This window comes from Aquarana catesbeiana, linkage group LG12 (genome assembly GCF_042186555.1).
Source record: "Aquarana catesbeiana isolate 2022-GZ linkage group LG12, ASM4218655v1, whole genome shotgun sequence".
In the NCBI taxonomy this organism is placed as follows: Eukaryota; Metazoa; Chordata; class Amphibia; order Anura; family Ranidae; genus Aquarana; species Aquarana catesbeiana.
In genome coordinates this window covers 106636152-106655910 of record NC_133335.1, presented here as the reverse complement: position 1 = coordinate 106655910, position 19759 = coordinate 106636152, and the positions used below count along the sequence as shown (strand labels likewise).

The 19759-nt window shown below is 43.1% G+C and overlaps 1 protein-coding gene across 1 annotated transcript in view; it reads right to left on the bottom strand.

Annotated features, from left to right (window-relative positions):
• Window positions 1-19759, bottom strand: part of GPR179 (G protein-coupled receptor 179) — a 585836-nt gene that overhangs the window by 340183 nt on the left and 225894 nt on the right. The window contains exon 2 of the mRNA XM_073608265.1: window positions 4134-4242. Coding sequence (XP_073464366.1) covers window positions 4134-4242 — 109 coding nt within the window. The remainder of the gene's footprint in view (window positions 1-4133; window positions 4243-19759) is intronic.

Here is a 19759-nt window from a genome sequence, read left to right as displayed (position 1 = left end):
AATTTTGGGACGGGTATAACAGATCATATTTTCCCATAATGACAATCTAGATGGTTTCAAAGCAATTGTTCTGGGTGAATATCTATCTGTCTCTGGGGCAGGTTTTTTTTTTAATTCTGGTAATGTAACAAAAGGTATGGCTAGGTTAGAACAGGAAGTAAGTAGATAATCGGGTGTTCTTAAAATATGTTGTTTGTCACTATGAGTAACAATTAAAGCAATGGGAAATCTAAATTGTAATTCTGTACCCTTTGGGACATTCAGCAGCAGCTTTAATGCCCTCCCATTGCGTAGGGTAATGGGGGATAGATTCTAAAATAAAAGAATGGTGGAGCCTTTGAAAGGTATACATTAGGTTGATTTTGTCTGGAGCAGGCTAGGGCTTCCTCCTTAAGTGGGAAATTTTGAATGTGACAAATAGTGTCCCTTGGTGGGGATCCCTCTAAACCTCTAGTTCTGACCAACGTGTATACCTGAACAAATTCAGTGGGAAATTCTGCTGGACTCTCCAATAGAATGTTAAATAAGTATAGCAAAGCTAATGTTAGTTGGTTGGGGGGAATAGTTTCAGTAACTCCTCTAATACAAATGTTATGGTGCCTTCCCTGGTTATCAAGGTTTCATTCCATCAAGATTAGATACAGAGGCGGCTGGTGTTTTTTTTTGGGGAGGGTGCGGCAAACAATCCCGGCTTTCCTTATTTTTACTCCCTCTTCCATTGTCGCACCTTGCATCTGTGCGCCTACACCCACTTACCTAATTGTTCATAAAAGAGGAAAATTTGAGCAGGAAAGGTATCTGCATTGACAATGTTTTAAAGATGTCTTCTATAAACTCAAATAGTCTACTAATGTTTGCTTTTCAGAGAGGTACCTACAATTTATCTGTTCTCAGATCATGTCATACTTAAATGATTTGAAACCCAGATGTGTACATTACATTTTATCTTTGTCCTTAATCTAAAAGCGCTACGTAAACTGTTGGCGCTATATAAATCCTGTATAATAATAATAATAATCTATTGTGTAACATGCCCATTTGACGCTATGTGATGTGATATAATTCCTGTCCTTATTATAATCTACCACTGCCGATTGGACTCAGAGGGGCCTTGCTCCAGGCCAGAGGTTTGGGGACTAACAGAGGAAAGTACATTTTTGACTGGAAGTCCACTTTAACCACTTCAGCCTCAGAAGATTTGGCTGCTCAATGACCAGGCCATTTTTTGCGATTCGGCACTTCATCGCTTTAACTGACAATAGCGCGGTCGTGTGACACTGTACCCAAACAAAGTTGACGTCCTTTTTTTCCCAGAAATAGGGCTTTCTTTTGGTGGCATTTGATCACCTCTGCGTTTTTATTATTTGCGCTATAAACAAAAGAAGAGTGTCAGTTTTGGAAAAAAAAACAATATCTTTTACTTTTTGCTATAATAAATATCCCAATTTAAAAAAAAAAAAAAATGTCCTCAGTTTAGGCCGATAAGGGGTTAACTGTGTTCCCTCACTGTGTTCAAACTGTGGGGGGATGGGACTGACTAGGAGAGATGACAGATCGGTGTTCATGATCACTATGAACAGATGTTCAGTCTCTTCTCCCCTGAGAGAACCGGGATCTGTGTGTTTACACACAGATCCCGGTTCTCACTCTGTCACGAATGATCGCGGATGCCCGGCGGTCATCGCGCCCACCGGGCACTCGCATCTGTGGCGAGCCGCGGGCGCCTCCGGCATCGCACTTCTGCTAGTGGCCAAAAGGCGTTTTACCCAGGGGATCCAACCTGCCGCAGTAAAACTGCGGCGGCTGGTCTGGATACGGTTAAAGTATTACTAAAGTCTCGTTTTTTTTTCCTTTAAAAATAACAAACATGTTATACTTACCTGCTCTGTGCAGTGGTTTTGCACAGAGCACCCCAGATCCTCCTCTTCCAGGTCACTCGTTGGCGCTCCTGGCCCCTCACTCCTGTTGAGTGCCCCCACAGCAAGCAGCTTGCTATGGGGGCACCCGAGCCGAGCCGCAGCTCTGTGTGTCCATTCAGACACAGAGCTGTAGTTCAGACCCACCCCCCCCTCTCCTCATTGGCTAACTGACTTTGATTGACAGCAACAGGAGCCAATGGCACTGCTGCTGTGTCTCAGACAATCACGATGGAAAGTCCCGGACGGGCGAGGCACTCGCGCAATATCGTTGGATCAAGATGGGGCTTAGGTAAGTATCAGGGGGGCTGCTGCACACAGAAGGCTTTTATCTTAATGCATAGAATGCATTAAGATAAAAAGCTTCTACCTTTACAACCACTTTAACATTCAGCATATTTAGTAAAGCGAACCAAATGGGGGAGGGGAATTGGGACTTTAAATGAAATGGCGCCGGGTAAGGTCGCACGTTTCCATCCCTATGACTACGATACATGAAACCCACAGGCTGCAGCCCGCTGGAGCTCCTCCCACCTCCGGCCCGGCGTGCGTGACGTTGGCGGGCTTCCCCGCGGCGGCGCCTATTTATGGGCACTCTTGGTCACCTGGGGCGGTGCGATGCTCGAGGCACACTACAGTGTGGCCGGTGGCTCTCTACCCACACCTTCTTCACCTATGTCACACAGGTAATACCCCTTTCACCCCACTCTTATTTTCCTTTCTCTTCCCCCTGATGTGCCTTTCACCAGCGGGTTGTCCCAGCCTCATTCACTTTTCACCTTGTCCTCACTTCACATCCCCACTCCCGGACTATCATACCACCCTCACCTATCTACCTCCCCCACACCCTCCCTTCTTCTTTTTTTACCCCCCATTGTCACCCTTATCTTCTTCTCTTCTCTCTTGCACTCACTCCCCCCTTGCACCTTGACTCATCTGCCACTTTTATCTTTAGGGTGCCTCGTGGCTTCTCATCGCCTCCCGGGGGGGTGCCTGTTTTTGGTCGCCGCGGCGGGGATGCCTGCCTCAGCTCCCGGTTGGCATTAGTTCTGGACGGCTTGCCGTACCTGGCCACTCACCGTCAACCCATGCCTATTGTGAGTACCTCTACTGTTTGGGGGATTATCAGCCCTCATGTATCCACCTTTTGACTCATGATATCACTTTAAATTCCAGAAATATGACATGTCTGCTCCTGATGAGTGGTCGCGAACCACGAAATGCGTCGAGCTACCAGTTCCCCTTCATTGTCTCAACCCATGTTATACAGGCTATTACCTTTTAACAGGAATTCGAGGCCAGGTATCAGGCAGACATTACCTTGTTTTAAGTATCTATTTTTCCTGACACCTGGTGATCCCTGTTTTTATCTAGTAATATGGCTCATACTAATGTTATCACTTCTGTTACCAGTTATACCTTTGATAACAATGCTAATGATCCTTACGTTGATCTGTGGTTATCAATGCTAACATTTTACCAAATGTTTATTTTGACATTGTTTTGATACCATTGTGTGTATGAATATGAAATAAAATTTATTTGATTCACCGTTATGTGTCGGTTTGCAAACCATTGGCTTCATTCAAAGTCCCAAACCCCCCCTTTTTCCTCACTCGCTCGCTGCAGCCTGTGGGTTTCATATATTTAGTAAAGCGTAAAAAAAAAAAGCAGCTGACAATTTGTTACAACTTGTTACCTGCATAGTAAATGCCTGCTGAATCTAGTGGCCTGTAGATTCGTGAAAAACAAGGTCCAGCAATGTATAAACAGAGCTATGGTCTTTGTCACTTTGTTTTAATTCTTCTGTCACCTAATCTCCCATAACATTTTACAGATGGATGGGAAATATGGCACTGTACAGGTCAGAGAAACCCCGATGATAAAATATTATCAGTGTTTACCTTCTTTCTCTGTAGCAATATGCCTGCAATATATGTCATTAAAAAAAAAATAGAAACCAGGAAACGTAAATTTGTCCATGCAAAATCAATAACCCCCAACAGGATCAATAAGCTGATGTATCCGTTCAAACCTGTATCTTCACTGCATCCCTGGCATGTGCTGTTATGAGAAAGGGTCTGAGGCAGGTTAGTTTTTAAATATCTTGTCAATGTGTTCATATACATTAACCACATTTACAGTACATAGTAAATCCTGCTAATTCTGCAAGAATGCTACTCTTCACAGCTCTTTTAATGGTATACCCCCCATTACCTGAGTACTGTTCTTGTTGCATTTGTGAGTGTTAGCAAACCAGACGGAACCCTGGGCACACTGGTCTATTCCCAGACTCAACAAACGCACATCCACATGCAAGGTTCCCCTATAATACAAGAAAAAGAAATATTCAATCAAAATACATTCCAAACAACATCTTTTTTTAGAACTTACAGTTTTCTTATCCTTTGAATATGCATACAAGCTTTTTTCCTAACCTGGACACCCAGAATTATTTCATGTCTTTCCTTTCTCTATTTAATAATACTGGGAGTCAATGGGAGTTACAAAACATAGTTGGTAAAGTTGAATGAAGACATCAGTCCATCCAGTTCAACCTGTTTAGGTGTGTGTCAATGCATTTATGTCTCTAACACTTCCAATATCCCAGTATATTGTTTACGCTAAGATGCCTATTTAGGAGTTTTTTGAAAGTGTTAACATTTCCCGCTGACATCACCAATTGTGGAAGGGAATTCTATATCTGTACTGTTCTAACAGTAGAAAAACTCTTATTCAATTTAAGGCTAAAGCGCTTCCTGTCCAAGTTTATTGAGTAGCCACAGTTTTCACCCTATGCTAGAATCACCATTTAAATATTGCAATCACATCCACTATTAGATAGCAGAACAATTGTCTCCATGGCAAGATTTTCCCTCTATTTCTGTTTCGGTGCAAACCTAAAATTTGGATTTTCCCTCACTTTCTGTACTAATGAAAATTACCACCAGGGCATACAGAGATAGTAAACCTCCCAAATGGGGACATAGACTGCAGTAGTGGTTTAAACTACTCACCACTCAATCCAAAGGGAAGCGAAAAAGGTTTTTGCTTTAGATACACTATAAGATATGTTCAAGAGGATTTTTTGTAAATAGGTGCAGGAAACAGTGGTTTTAGTAAAGCAAAAATATGCTTAAAAGCTAGGTTCACATCTATGCGTTATGCAGTGCGTTTGCAGATTTGCCATTTAGCATTAGTCCTTATGGGTCACGTTCACATCTATGCAGTTCATAGGTGTGAGCAGCCTATTGCATTAGGGTGTGCACCCCAAAGCTCAAACACATATGTGTGTATGTATGTGAATATATACAGTATCTCACAAAAGTGAGGACATCCCTCACATTTTTAAAAATATTTTATTATATCTTTTCATGTTACAACTTTGCCACAGTGTAAAGTAGTGAGTGTACAGCATCTTTAACGGTGTAAATTTGCTGTCCACTCAAAATAACTCAACACACAACCTTTAATGTCTAAACCGCTGACAACAAAAGTAAGTATACCCCTAAGGGAAAATGTCAGAATTGGGCCCAAGGCTTTAAGAAGATTGCCAAGACCCTGAAACTGAGCTGCAGCACGGTGGCTAAGACCATACAGCAGTTTAACAGGACAGGTTCCACTCAGAACAGGCCTCACCATGGTCAACCAAAGAAGTTGAGTGCACGTGCTCATCGTCATATCCAGAGGTTGTCTTTGGGAAATAGATGGATGAGTGCTGCCAGCATTGCTGCAGAGGTTGAAGGGGTGGGGGGTCAGCCTGTCAGTGCTCATACCATACACTGCACACTGCAAAAAAAATGGTCTGCATGGCTGTTGTCCCAGAAGGAAGCCTCTTCTAAAGATGATGCACAAGAAAGCTTGCAAACAGTTTGCTGAAGATAAGCTGGCTAAGGACATGGATTACTGGAACCATGTCCCGTGGTCTGATGAGACCAAGATAAGCTTATTTGGTTCAGATGGTGTCAAGCGTGTGTGGCGGCAACCAGGTGAAGAGTACAAAGACAAGTGTGTCTTGACTACAGTCAAGCATGGTGGTGGGAGTGTCATGGTCTGGGGCTGCATGAGTGCTGCCGACACCAGGGAGCTACAGTTCTTTGAGGGAATAATGAATGCCAACATGTACTGTGACATACTGAAGCAGAGCATGATCCCCTCCCTTCGGAGACTGGGCCGCAGGGCAGTATTCCAACATGATAACAACCCCAAAAACACCTCCAAGACGACCACTGCCTTGCTAAAGAAGCTAAGGGTAAAGATAATGGACTGGCAAAGCATGTCTCCAAACCTAAACCCTATGGAGCATCTGTGGGGCATCCTCAAATGGAAGGTGGAGGAGCGCAAGGTCTCTAACATCCACCAGCTCTGTGATGTTGTCATGGAGGAGTGGAAGATGACTCCAGTGGCAACCTGTGAATCTCTGGTGAACTCCATGCCCAAGAGGCAGTGCTGGAAAATAATGGTGGCCACACAAAATATTTACACTTTGGGCCCAATTTGGACATTTTCACTTAGGGGTGTACTCATTTTGTTGCCAGCGGTTTAGACATTAATGGCTGTGTGTTGAGTTATTTTGAGGGGACAGAAAATTTACACGGTTATACAAGCTGTACACTCGCTACTTTACATTGTAGCAAAGTGACATTTCTTCAGTGTTGTCACATGAAAAGATATAATAAAGGATTTACAAAAATGTGAGGAGTGTACTCACTTTTGTGAGATACTGTATACACACATACACACACACACGCACCCTTATAAATAAACTTAAACAAAATTTTAAAATGCATTTCCTATACTTTTAAAATGTGGTGCCTATATTTAAAAAGGAATCAAAGTCTTTATCAAATAACTATAGACCTGTTAGTTTAATTTCTATAGTCAAGAAGATACTGGAGAGCTTAATTAAAGACCACATATATGAGTTCTTGCTGGGAAAAAATATTTTAAACAACATACAGCATGGATTCATGAAAGGCAGAAGTTGTGTCAAGTGTTTTTATTTTTTGCGCTATAAACAAAAAAGAGCAACAATTTTGAAAAAAAAACACAATATTTTTTACTTTTTGCTATAATAAATATCCGGATTTCTTTTTATGAGGAGGTAAGTAAAACCTTGGACAGAGGGGTGGCTGTGGACATAGTATACTTGGATTTTGCAAAAGCGTTTGACACAGTTCCGCACACACGGCTAATGTGCAAGGTAAAGTCTACAGCAGGGATCCTCAAACTAGGGCCCTCCAGCTGTTTCAGAACTACATGTCCCATGAGGCATTGTAAAACTCTGACATTCACAGACATGACTAGGCATGATGGGAATTGTAGTTCCTGAACAACTGGAGGGCCATAGTTTGAAGACCCCTGGTCTACAGGCTTGGAAAGATCAGTTTGTAAATGGATAGAAAACTGGCTAAAAGATAGAATTCAGAGAGAAGTGGTTAATGATTCTTACTCTGAATAGTCTAAGGTTATTAGTGGTGTACCTCAAGGTTCTGTGTTGAGACCCTTACTGTTTAATATCTTTACAAATGATATAGGGTCTGGGATTAAAAGTCAAATTTCAGTCTTTGCATATGACACCAAGCTATGCAGTGGAACGCCCTTACAAGATGTCTCCAACTTACAAGCCAACCTCAATGCACTGTTTAATTGGGTAACTATGTTGCAAAATAATTTACTCCTTCCTGACTGGACCATTTTGCTTTACTGCATTACCTTAACTGACAATCGTGCGACGTTGTACCCAAACAAAATTGATGTCCTTTTTTCCCACAAATAGAGCTTTCTTTTGGTGGTATTTGATCACCTCTGCGTTTTTTATTTTTTGTGCTATAAACAAAAAAAGAGCATCAATTTTGAAAAAAAACACAATATTTTTTACTTTTTGCTATAATAAATATTGCATTTTTTTTAAAGAATTTTTTCCTCAGTTTAGGCCGAAATGTATTTTTCTGCATATTTTTGTTTAAAAAATCGCAATAAGCGTATATTGATTGGTTTGCGCAAAAGTTATAGGGCCAACAAAATAGGTTATTGATCTATGGCATTTTAATTTTTTTAAATTTTTTACTAGTATGGCGGTGATCTGTGATTTTTATCGGGACTGTGACATTGCAGCGGACAGATTGGACACTTTTTTGAAACCATTGACATTTATACAATGATCAGTGCTATAAATAGCCACTGATTACTGTATAAATGTCATAGGCAGGAAAGGGGTTAACACTAGGGGACGATCAAGGGTTAAATGTGAAAAACAAGATATTTGGGGGGCACACCCTAAAAGATGCATTAAAGATGGTGCAGCCATAAGACCATACAACAGAACAAAATATTACAGCGCACACATGCAAAAAAGACATTTACCTCCAGCAAGGCTTATTAACCACTTCAGCCCCGGAAGGTTTTACCCCCTTCCTGACCAGAGCACTTTTTACAATTCGGCACTGCGTCGCTTTAACTGCTAATTGCGCTGTCATGCAATGCTGTACCCAAACAAAATTTACGTCCTTTTCTTCCCACAAATAGAGCTTTCTTTTGATGGTATTTGATCACCTCTGCCGTTTTTATTTTTTGCGCTATACACGGAAAAAGACCGAAAATTTTGAAAAAAAATGATATTTTCTACTTTTTGTTCTAAAAAAAATCCAATAAACTCAATTTTAGTCATACATTTAGGCCAAAATGTATTCGGCCACATGTCTTTGGTAGAAAAAATGTCAATAAGTGTATATTTATTGGTTTGCGCAAAAGTTATAGCGCCTACAAACTAGGGTACATTTTCTGGAATTTACACAGCCTTTAATTTATGACTGCCTATGTCGTTTCTTGAGGTGCTAAAATGGCAGGGCAGTACAAAACCCCCACAAATGACCCCATTTTGGAAAGTAGACACCCCAAGGAATTTGCTGAGAGGCATGTTGAGCCCATTGAATATTCATTTTTTTTGTCCCAAGTGATTGAATAATGACAAAAAAATAAAAAAATTACAAAAAGTTGTCACTAAATGATATATTGCTCACACAGGCCATGGGCATATGTGGAATTGCACCCCAAAATACATTTAGCTGCTTCTCCTGAGTATGGGGATACCACATGTGTGGGACTTTTTGGGAGCCTAGCCGCGTACGGGGCCCCGAAAACCAATCACTGCCTTCAGGATTTCTAATGGCGTACATTTTTGATTTTACTCCTCACTACCTATCACAGTTTTGAAGGCCATAAAATGCCCAGATGGCATAAAACCCCCCCAAATGACCCCATTTTGGAAAGTAAACACCCCAAGCTATTTGCTTTGAGGCATGTTGAGTCCATGGAATGTTTTATATTTTGACACAAGTTGCGGGAAAGTGACAATTTTTTTTTTTTGCACAAAGTTGTCACTAAATGATATATTGCTCACACAGGCCATGGGCATATGTGGAATTGCACCCCAAAATACATTTAGCTGCTTCTCCTGAGTACGGGGATACCACATGTGTGGGACTTTTTGAGAGCCTAGCCGCGTACGGGGCCCCGAAAACCAATCACTGCCTTCAGGATTTCTAAGGGCGTACATTTTTGATTTTACTCCTCACTACCTATCACAGTTTCGGAGGCCATGGAATGCCCAGGTGGCACAAACCCCCCCCAAATGACCCCATTTTGGAAAGTAGACACCCCAAGCTATTTGCTGAGAGGCACGGTGAGTATTTTGCAGCTCTCATTTGTTTTTGAAAATAAAGACGAGAAAAAAAAAATTTTTTTTTTCTTTTTTCAATTTTCAAAACTTTGTGACAAAAAGTGAGGTCTGCAAAATACTCACTATACCTCTCATCAAATAGCTTGGGGTGTCTACTTTCCGAAATGGGGTCATTTGGGGGGGTTTTTTGCCACCTGGGCATTCCATGGCCTCCGAAACTGTGATAGGCAGTGAAGAGTGAAATCAAAAATTTACGGCCTTAGAAAGCCTGAAGGCGGTGCTTGGTTTTCGGGGTCCCGTGCGCAGCTAGGCTCCCAAAAAGTCTCACACATGTGGTATCCCCGTACTCAGGAGAAGCAACAGAATGTATTTTGGGGTGTAATTTCACATATTCCCATGGCATGTTTGAGCAATATATCATTTAGTGACAACTTTGCGCAAAAAAAAATAAAAAAAATAAAAAATTGTCTCTTTCCCGCAACTTGTGTCACAATATAAAATATTCCATGGACTCGACATGCCTCTCAGCAAATAGCTTGGGGTGTCTACTTTCCAAAATGGGGTCATTTGGGGGGGTTTTGAACTGTCCTGGCATTTTATGCACAACATCTAGAAGCTTATGTCACACATCACCCACTCTTCTAACCACTTGAAGACAAAGCCCTTTCTGACACTTTTTGATTACATAAAAAAATAATTTTTTTTTGCAAGAAAATTACTTTGAACCCCCAAACATTATATATTTTTTTAAAGCAAATGCCCTACAGATTAAAATGGTGGGTGTTTCATTTTTTTTTTTTCACACAGTATTTGCGCAGCGATTTTTCAAACGCATTTTTTGGGGAAAAAACACACTTTTTTAAATTTTAATGCACTAAAACACACTATATTGCCCAAATGTTTGATGAAATAAAAAAGATGATCTTAGGCCGAGTACATGGATACCAAACATGACATGCTTTAAAATTGCGCACAAACGTGCAGTGGCGACAAACTGAATACATTTTTAAAAGCCTTTAAAAGCCTTTACAGGTTACCACTTTAGATTTACAGAGGAGGTCTACTGCTAAAATTACTGCCCTCGATCTGACGTTCGCGGTGATACCTCACATGCATGGTGCAATTGCTGTTTACATTTGACGCCAGACTGACGCTTGCGTTCGCCTTAGCGCGAGAGCAGGGGGGACAGGGGTGCTTTTTTTTTTTTTTTTTTTTTTTTTTCTTTATTATTATTATTTTTTTATCTTATTTTTAAACTGTTCCTTTCATTTTTTTTTTTTTAAATCATTTTTATTGTTATCTCAGGGAATGTAAATATCCCCTATCATAGCAATAGGTAGTGACAGGTACTCTTTTTTGCAAAAATTGGGGTCTACTAGATTTCTCCTCTGCCCTCAAAGCATCTGACCACACCAAGATCGGTGTGATAAAATGCTTTCCCAATTTCCCAATGGCGCTGTTTACATCCGGCGAAATCTAAGTCATAAAATGCTCGTAGCTTCCGGTTTCTTAGGCCATAGAGATGTTTGGAGCCACTCTGGTCTCTGATCAGCTCTATGGTCAGCTGGCTGAATCACCGGCTGCATTCTCAGGTTCCCTGTTGAGACAGGAGAGCCAGAGAAAAACACGGAAGACGTTGGGGGGGGGGGCATTCCCTCCCACTGCTTGTAAAAGCAGTCTAGAGGCTAATTAGCTGCTAGGATTGCTTTTACATGAAAGCCGATCGCTGGCTGAAAAGAATGATACCAAGATGATACCTAAACCTGCAGGCATCATTCTGGTATAACCACTCAAAGTCGTGAATGGCGTACCTGAAGACAAAAAAATGGTTAACAATAAAGCACAGTAAACGGTAAGGTATAAAAAATTGCATACCTGAAAAACAAACATGATAAAACATAATAACAATAAAACATTGCAGAATAGAATACAGTAAAAAAGAGCAGAACAAGAGAGAGAGAATAGAGAGAGAGAGAACAATAAAACGACAACTATTTTTTTTTTATTTTATATTTTTGTATGTGTTTTTTTTTTTTTACACTTTTTTTTGTAACTAACTTTTATAACTGTAACCGGTTCCAGGTTCGGGTCTCTCAAAATGCGATGGCATCTTGGGAGACCCTGTGAAAGTGTGCCTAGTCTGTGCAATGCTGTACCCTACGCTAATACTCAACTAGTGAATGGTAGCGTTCAAAACATTCACCAATGCAAAGACCAGGATTGTCAGGACAGGAGGGACAATAATAGCGGGTGTCACGCCTATATCCGCGCTTGCTGCAGACACGACATCTTTTTTGGGGGTTCGTTGGGTAGGGGTACTCGGGAGGACATAAAGAAAATGCCTCTCATGCAGCCGACTGCATTTGGTTGGGGATGTGAATGGGGGAAGTACGGGCGCTGCAGAAGCGGTGGGTTCCCAATTAGGATTGGCGAATGCAGCAGGAAGGGCACTATGGGCACGACGGGCCTGTGTTTGTCTTTTTGGTGGCAGCGGGACACTACTTGTGCTTGCCACCTCACCAGCTTGAACTGCACTTATGGGACTCGCCACGTCACCAAGTGTTACTGCAGTGCTGGTTTGACTACGACCGGGGTGTACTAGGCCGCTGGTGCTTGCCAGTTCACCAAAACGCTACAAAAAAAACTGTTAGCGATCGCAGGGATCAGGCCTGACTCTGCGAACGCTGCAGTTATGCGTTTAGTGTTTTGTAAGTGTCAGTGATCGATCGATACTGCACTTGGGTGGGCTGGGCTGGGCCGGGCGGAGGGGCAAAACGCAGGTGCTAGCAGGTATCTGGGCTGATCCCGCTAACACTGCGTTTATGGTAACCCTAAACTGCTGGGGACGCTAGTATAGATCTGATCAGATCAGATATTGATCCGATCAGATACTATACCACTAAGGGAGGTGTACGGTGCGTGCGTGGGTGTTAGCGGTACTGGCGCTAACCTGACGCTGCCTGGGGCTGGTGCTTGCCAGTTCACCAAAACGCTACCAAAAAAACTGTTAGCGATCGCAGGGATCAGGCCTGACTCTGCGAACGCTGCAGTTATGCATTTAGTGTTTTGTAAGTGACAGTGATCGATCGATACTGCACTTGGGTGGGCTGGGCCGGGCGGAGGGGCAAAATGCAGGTGCTAGCAGGTATCTGGGCTGATCCCGCTAACACTGCGTGTTTGGGAACCCTAAACTGCTGGGGACGCTAGTATAGATCTGATCGGATCAGATATTGATCCGTTCAGATACTATACCACTAAGGGAGGTGTACGCTGCGTGCGTGGGTGTTAGCGGTACTGGCGCTAACCTGACGCTGCCTGGGGCTGGTGCTTGCCAGTTCACCAAAACGCTACCAAGAAAACTGTTAGTGATCGCAGGGATCAGGCCTGACTCTGTGAACGCTGCAGTTATGCGTTTAGTGTTTTGTAAGTGACAGTGATCGATCGATACTGCACTTGGGTGGGCTGGGCCGGGCAGAGGGGAAAAACGCAGGTGCTAGCGGGTATCTGGGCTGATCCCGCTAACACTGCGTTTTTGGGAACCCTAAACTGCTGGGGATACTAGTATAGATCTGATCGGATCAGATATTGATCCGTACAGATACTATACCACTAAGGGAGGCGTATGCTGCGTGCGTGGGTGTTAGCGGTACTGGCGCTAATCTGACGCTGCCTGGGGCGACGCATATCACCGCCGGGCGATCAGGGGGCTAAACCTTTATTCGGTAATAAACGGCGGGTGCCCTGACACTATAAAAAATAAACGAACTAACCAGCGTCACCCGTAACGGTTATACGGTGATCAGTGGTGAAAGGGTTAACTAGGGGGCAATCAAGGGGTTAAAACATTTATTAGATAGTATATGGGGGTCCCTGTCGCTATAAAACGCTGACGGCGAACCTAAATATTTACCTCCCTAACTAGCGTCACCAGCGACACTAATACAGCGATCAGAAAAATGATCGCTTAGTGACACTGATGACAGGGGGTGATCAAGGGGTTAAAACTTTATTAGGGGGGGTTAGGGGGGTATCCTAGACCTAAAGGGGGGTAATACTCACTGCCCTAACACTGTAACTGTCACAAACTGACACCATGCAGTAATCAGAAAAAAAAAAAAAAAAAAAATACTGCTTGCTGTCAGTTTGTGACAGGGGGGGGTGATTGGGGGGGATCGGGGGGCGATCGGGGGGGGGATCGGGGGTGTAAAGTATGCCTGGCATGTTCTACTGTGTGTGTGTGTTGTGCACTTACATGTCTTCTCTCCTCGGCGCTGGAACGGAAACTGCCGAGCCGAGGAGAGATGACATCACATCCTCTGCCTGTGTGAAACTACACACAGGCAGGGGAGGATTCCGATTGGCTGGGAGCGATCGCGAGGGGGGGGCCACGATCGGATGGTCTCCCCCTTGCCTCCCGACGCTCCCAGTCAAATGCCGACCGCCGCTGGCACCGGGGGGGGTCCGATCGGACCCCCCGCCCGCGGGAGGCAGATCACGTACGGGTACGTGATTCTGCCTGCCCGTGCCATTCTGCCGCCGTATATGTGCGTTAGGCGGTCGGCAAGTGGTTAAAAACACCTAGACACTTTCAAAAAACATTATCAAAAAATATGGGGATTTGGTCACACCATATTGCTATATGGTGTTTAAGCCCATTCAGAGAAGCAGGATCTCCCAATCTTTGGATAGTGTAGGACCCACTAATCATGGGGTACTTTGGGGTGTGCCCCCCAAATATCTTGTTTGTCTATTGTATGGATTCTGACCAAATCCTTTTGGGTGCGGAGCACCCCACACCCTCATTAAGTACCTCTCATTAGTGTCCACTTGTGTCATGGGTGGAGACCTCAAAGTTCTCCCATATAGAAGAGTGTATTGCTCTCATGGTTCAGAGAAGCAGGATCTCCCAATCTATGGATTGTGTAGGACCCACTAATCATGGGGTACTTTGTCGCAGTAAGTGGGCTTAAGCACCATATAGCAATATGGTGTGACCAAATCCCCATATTTTTCGATAATGTTTTTTGAAAGTGTCTAGGTGTTTTTAATAAGCCTTGCTGGAGGTAAATGTCTTTTTTGTATGTGTGCTCTGTAATATTTTGTTCTGTTGTATGGTCTTATGGCTGCACCATCTTTAATGCATCTTTTAGGATGTGCCCCCCAAATATCTTGTTTGTCTATTGTATGGATTCTAACCAAATCCTTTTGGGTGAGGAGCACCCCACTCCTTCATTAAGTACCTCTCTTTAGTGTCCACTTGTGTCATGGGTGGAGGCCTCAAAGTTCTCCCATATAGAAGAGTGTATTGCTCTCATGGTTCAGAGAAGCAAGATCTCCCAATCTATGGATAGTGTAGGACCCACTAATCATGGGGTACTTTGTCGCAGTAAGTGGGCTTAAGCACCATATAGTAATGTGGTGTGACCAAATCCCCATATTTTTGCTGGAGGTAAATGTCTTTTTTGCATGTGTGCGCTGTAATATTTTGTTCAAGGGTTAAATGTATTCCCTCACTGTGTGTTCTAACTGTGGGGGGATGGGACTGACGGGGGGAGGAGACAGATCGGTATTCCTATATACTAGGAACACACGATCTGTCTCCTCTCCCCTGACAGAACATGAATGTGTGTGTTTACACACACACATCCACGTTCCTGCTCTATCAGGGGCGATCGCAGGTGCCCGGTGAACATCGCGGCCACCGGGCATGCGCATTGGCTCCTCAGTGACATGAGGAAGACATTAAGGTATTGGATTTATGGTCAAAGTATGCACCAGACAAAGATCTAGATAAATTCTAGGTCTATATAGACCTGCAATGGTTCATAAGAAAATTAAGTATTAAAAAGTTCTTTGCTTCAAAAAAGGGAGAGCAAAAAGAACAGAACAAATGCAATATAAACACTCAGAATTAAGAAACAACTCTATTTTTAATCCAAAGATGCAAAATAATATAAGTCTAGAAGTTTTTAAAAGGGTGGTAGAGGAAGACATCAAGAAACTAAAGGTGAAAAAACTCACACGAATGAAAATATGGAAAACAATCAATGAAATAGAAAAGAGAAAAGAAGTAATTATCCACCCAGCGGATAAGAGAGGGGGATTGGTCATCCTCACTAAGAGGAATAAGAGGGATTATGAAACAGAAATGAATAAATTACTGAGTGTCGAAGACAAGAGAAAGGAATTCTGACAAAAAAGGAGGCAAGATATTTAACTCCAGATCAGCAAAAACACTGGTAATTCATTATGTACCGAAAATTCATAAAAATCAAGAAAATCCTCCAGGGAGGCCCATAATTATTGGGATAGACTGGACAAATATTTGCAACCTCTAGTAGCAAAAGGAAAATCCTACTTGAAAGATAGCAGGCAATTGATCTTAGAATTGAGGAATTTTAAGGCAGAAGAAGAAGACATCCTTGTCACAATAGATATAAACTCCTTATACACAAATATCATACAAGAAGATAGCGTTAGCAGTGTGGAATGGGCATTGCAGAGCCAAACTGACCTACAACAAGACCAAATAAATCATATATTAGAAGGGCTGAGGATGGCGATGAGCCACGATTATTTTTGGCATAAAGGAGGATACTACACTCAAACAAAGGGAGTGACGATGGGAGCAAAATACGCCCCCAGTGTAGCAAATTTATTTGTAAACAGATGGGAAGAGGAGCAAGTATACAGTGTAAGAAGACCAAACTTGAAACTGTACCGAAGATATAGCTATGGAGGCTGGAGCAAACACAGTATCGAGTATCTGGATTTACAAATTTTTAAGAAAAGTGGGAAGCTAGGTACCAAAACGTTTTTCAAAAAAATGGACAGAAATGGGTACATACCCACTAATGGTTGCCACCATCCAAAATGGATTGGGAACATACCCAAAGGATAACTCATGCATCTATATAGAAACGGTAGCAACCAGAAAGTTTATGAAGACCAATCTAACACACTGATAAGTACATAGTTACATAGTAGGCGAGGTTGAAAAAAGACACAAGTCCATCAAGTCCAACCTGTGTGTGTGCTTTTATGTCAGTATTTCATTGTATAGCCCTGTATCTTGTGGTCGTTCAAGTGCCTATCTAATAGTTTTTTAAATTATCGATGCTCCCTGCTGAAACCACTGCCTGTGGAAGAGAATTCCACATCCTTACCGCTCTTACAGTAACCCTCTGCGCAGTTTAAGGTTAAACCGTTTCTCTTCTAATTTTAGTGAATGGCCGTGTGTATTTTTAAATTCACTTTCACTGAAAAGTTTTATCCCTATTGTGGGGTCACCAGTACGGCATTTGTAAATTGAAATCATATCCCCTCTCAAGCGTCTCTTCACCAGAGAGAATAAGTTCAGTGCTCGTAACCTTTCCTCATAACTAGGGATGAGCCAAACACCCCCCGGTTCGGTTTGCACCAGAACCTGCGAACGGACCGAAAATTTGCACGAACGTTAGAACCCCATTGACATCTAAGGGACTCGAACGTTCAAAATCAAAAGTGCTAATTTTAAAGGCTAATTTGCATGGTATTGTCCTAAAAAGGGTTTGGGGACCCGGGTCCTGCTCCAGGGAACATATATCAATGCAAAAAAAGTTTTGAAAACGGCCGTTTTTTCGGGAGCAGTAATTTTAATGATGCTTAAAGTGAAAAAAAAGTGAAATATTCCTTTAATTATCCTACCTGGGGAGTGTCTATAGTATGCCTGTAAAGTGGCGCGTGTTTCCCGTGCTTAGAACAGTCCCTGCACAAAATGACATTTTTAAAGGAATAAAAGTAATTTAAAACTGCTTGCGGCTTTAATGTAATGTCAGGTCCCGGCAATATGGATGAAAATCAGTGAGAAAAACGGCATGGGTACAAGCCAGTCCATTACCAGGCCCTTTGGGTCTTGTATGGATATTAAGGGGGAACCCCGCACCCAAATTAAAAAAAGGAAAGGTGTGGGACCACCAGGCCCTATATACTCTGAACAGCAGTATACAGGCGGTGCAAACAAGACAGGGACTGTAGGTTTGTTGTTAAGTAGAATCTGTTTGTAATTTTGAACTGGTACATTTTTAACGTGTTTAGCTCCAGCAAAAAAATCTATTTTAAGCTTTTTGAAAACATAGGGAAGAGTTATCACCCCTGTGACATTTGTTTTGCTGTCTGTGCTCCTCTTCAGAAGATTTCACCTCACTTTTTGTCCCAATGACAAATGTTTTTTGAAAATTTGGGGTTTTTAGTGAAACAAGGATTGGTGATAAAGCATCAGTGGAAAGGAGAAACATTTTTCCCATATTAACTCTTACAGGAGAGAATTTCCCTTCCTAGGGGTAGATTTCATCTCACTTCCTGTTGTCTCCTTCCGTTTGCAAGTAGGAGTCATTTGTAAGTTGGATGTTTGAAAGTAGGGGCTTTCCCTATATACTCAGCAGAAATTTGGGTCTTAGATGTTGGTGTTGCCACAACACTGTAAGCCCTCACAGGGCCCTGCTGTGAAATATTAGATCAAGAATGGTAATTACATGCCCCTGTTGAACAGGGTCAGAAAAATTGGGCCTTTGGTGATGGTGGTGGTGGTACTGGTGCCACAACACTGTAAGTCCTCACAGTTACCCTTGGTGGGCGCTGGAACGGGCCCTGCTGTGAAATACTATATCAAGAATTGTAATTACATGCCCCTGTTGATTAGGGGCAGAAAAATTGGGCCTTTGGTGGTGGTGGTGCTGGTGCCACAACACTGTAAGTCCTCACAGTTACTCTTGGTGGGCGCAGAAACGGGCCCTGCTGTGAAATATTAGATCAAGAATTCTAATTACATATCCCTGTTGAACAGGGGCTAAAAAATTGGGCCTTAGGCACTGGTGCTGGTGCCACAACACTGCAACCCCTCACAGATACTCTAGTTGGAGCGCAGGAACTAGCCCTGCTGCAAAGAATTGCATCAAAAATTGTAATTACACGCCCCTGTTAAACAGGGGCTGAAGAATTGGGCCTTAGGCAATGGTGGCGGCGCCCAGAACCAAAAATATTCTTACAAGCTATCAGCATGATCATTGAGGAGGAAGAGGATAATTACTCAGTATAACAGGATAGTCACTCAGCATCAGCATAGGCAGTCTTTGAAGGGATCTGACATTTCAAAAAAAATTATTCAGTTACATTAGCATCAGGTGCTTGGTAGCTGGTGGTGATCCAAGACTGATTAATTTTTATGAAGGTCAGTCGATCGACCGAGTCGGTGGACAGACGCACCCTGTGATCGGTTACAAAGCCTCCAGCAGCACTGAATGTGCGTTCCGAAAGAACGCTGGATGCAGGACAGGCCAGTAGCTCAATTGCATACTGTGCAAGCTCTGGCCAGTGATCCATCCTCAAGACCCAGTAACCCAGAGGATTTTTGGTGGGAAAGGTGTCCAAGTCAGTTCTTGCCCCTAGGTATTCCTGCACCGTGTAGAACAGACGCTGGCGATGGTTGCTGGAACCGCTCATACCTTGGCTGCGGACTAAAAAATTGTCTGAACGCATCGGTCAGACGGCCACCTTCTCCACCGCTCCTTCTTTGACTGACCGAAGCCTCAGCAACAGGTTGTCCAGGAACAGGAGTTTGTAACCTCCCAGTCTCTGGGAACGCATTGCACAGATGTTTCATCCTCTACTCCCTCCTTACCCTTGTAACGTGGATAAAGGAGGGTTGCCAGCCAGAATTGATCCCTCTCCTTGATACCACGAATATGAGGATCCTTCTGCAGGCTTTGCAGGATCAGGGAGGCCATGCAGCATAGGTTTGCTGAGGCATTCGGTCCGGAGTCCTCTGGGTCACTAAGGATGACATGATCCGCAGCCACCTCCTCCCAGCCACATACAAGTTCATGGGTTTCTTGGGACTGTAAATGATCCCTTAAAGGCTGCTGCTGATGCTGAGTGCCAGTCTCCACCTCCATGCTGACACAATCCTCCTCCTCCTCCTCGTCCTCTTCCTGTGTGATCAGTGGGCATGCAGGAACACTGTCTGGATAAAGGGGGCCTTGAGAGCTAAGGAAGTCCTCCTCTTCCTACCTCTGTTCTGCCTCAATTGCCCTGTCCATTATTCCGCGCAGCGTGTGCTCCAACAGGTGGACAAGGGGAACAGTGTCACTGATGCATGCACTGTCACTGCTCACCATCCTCGTGG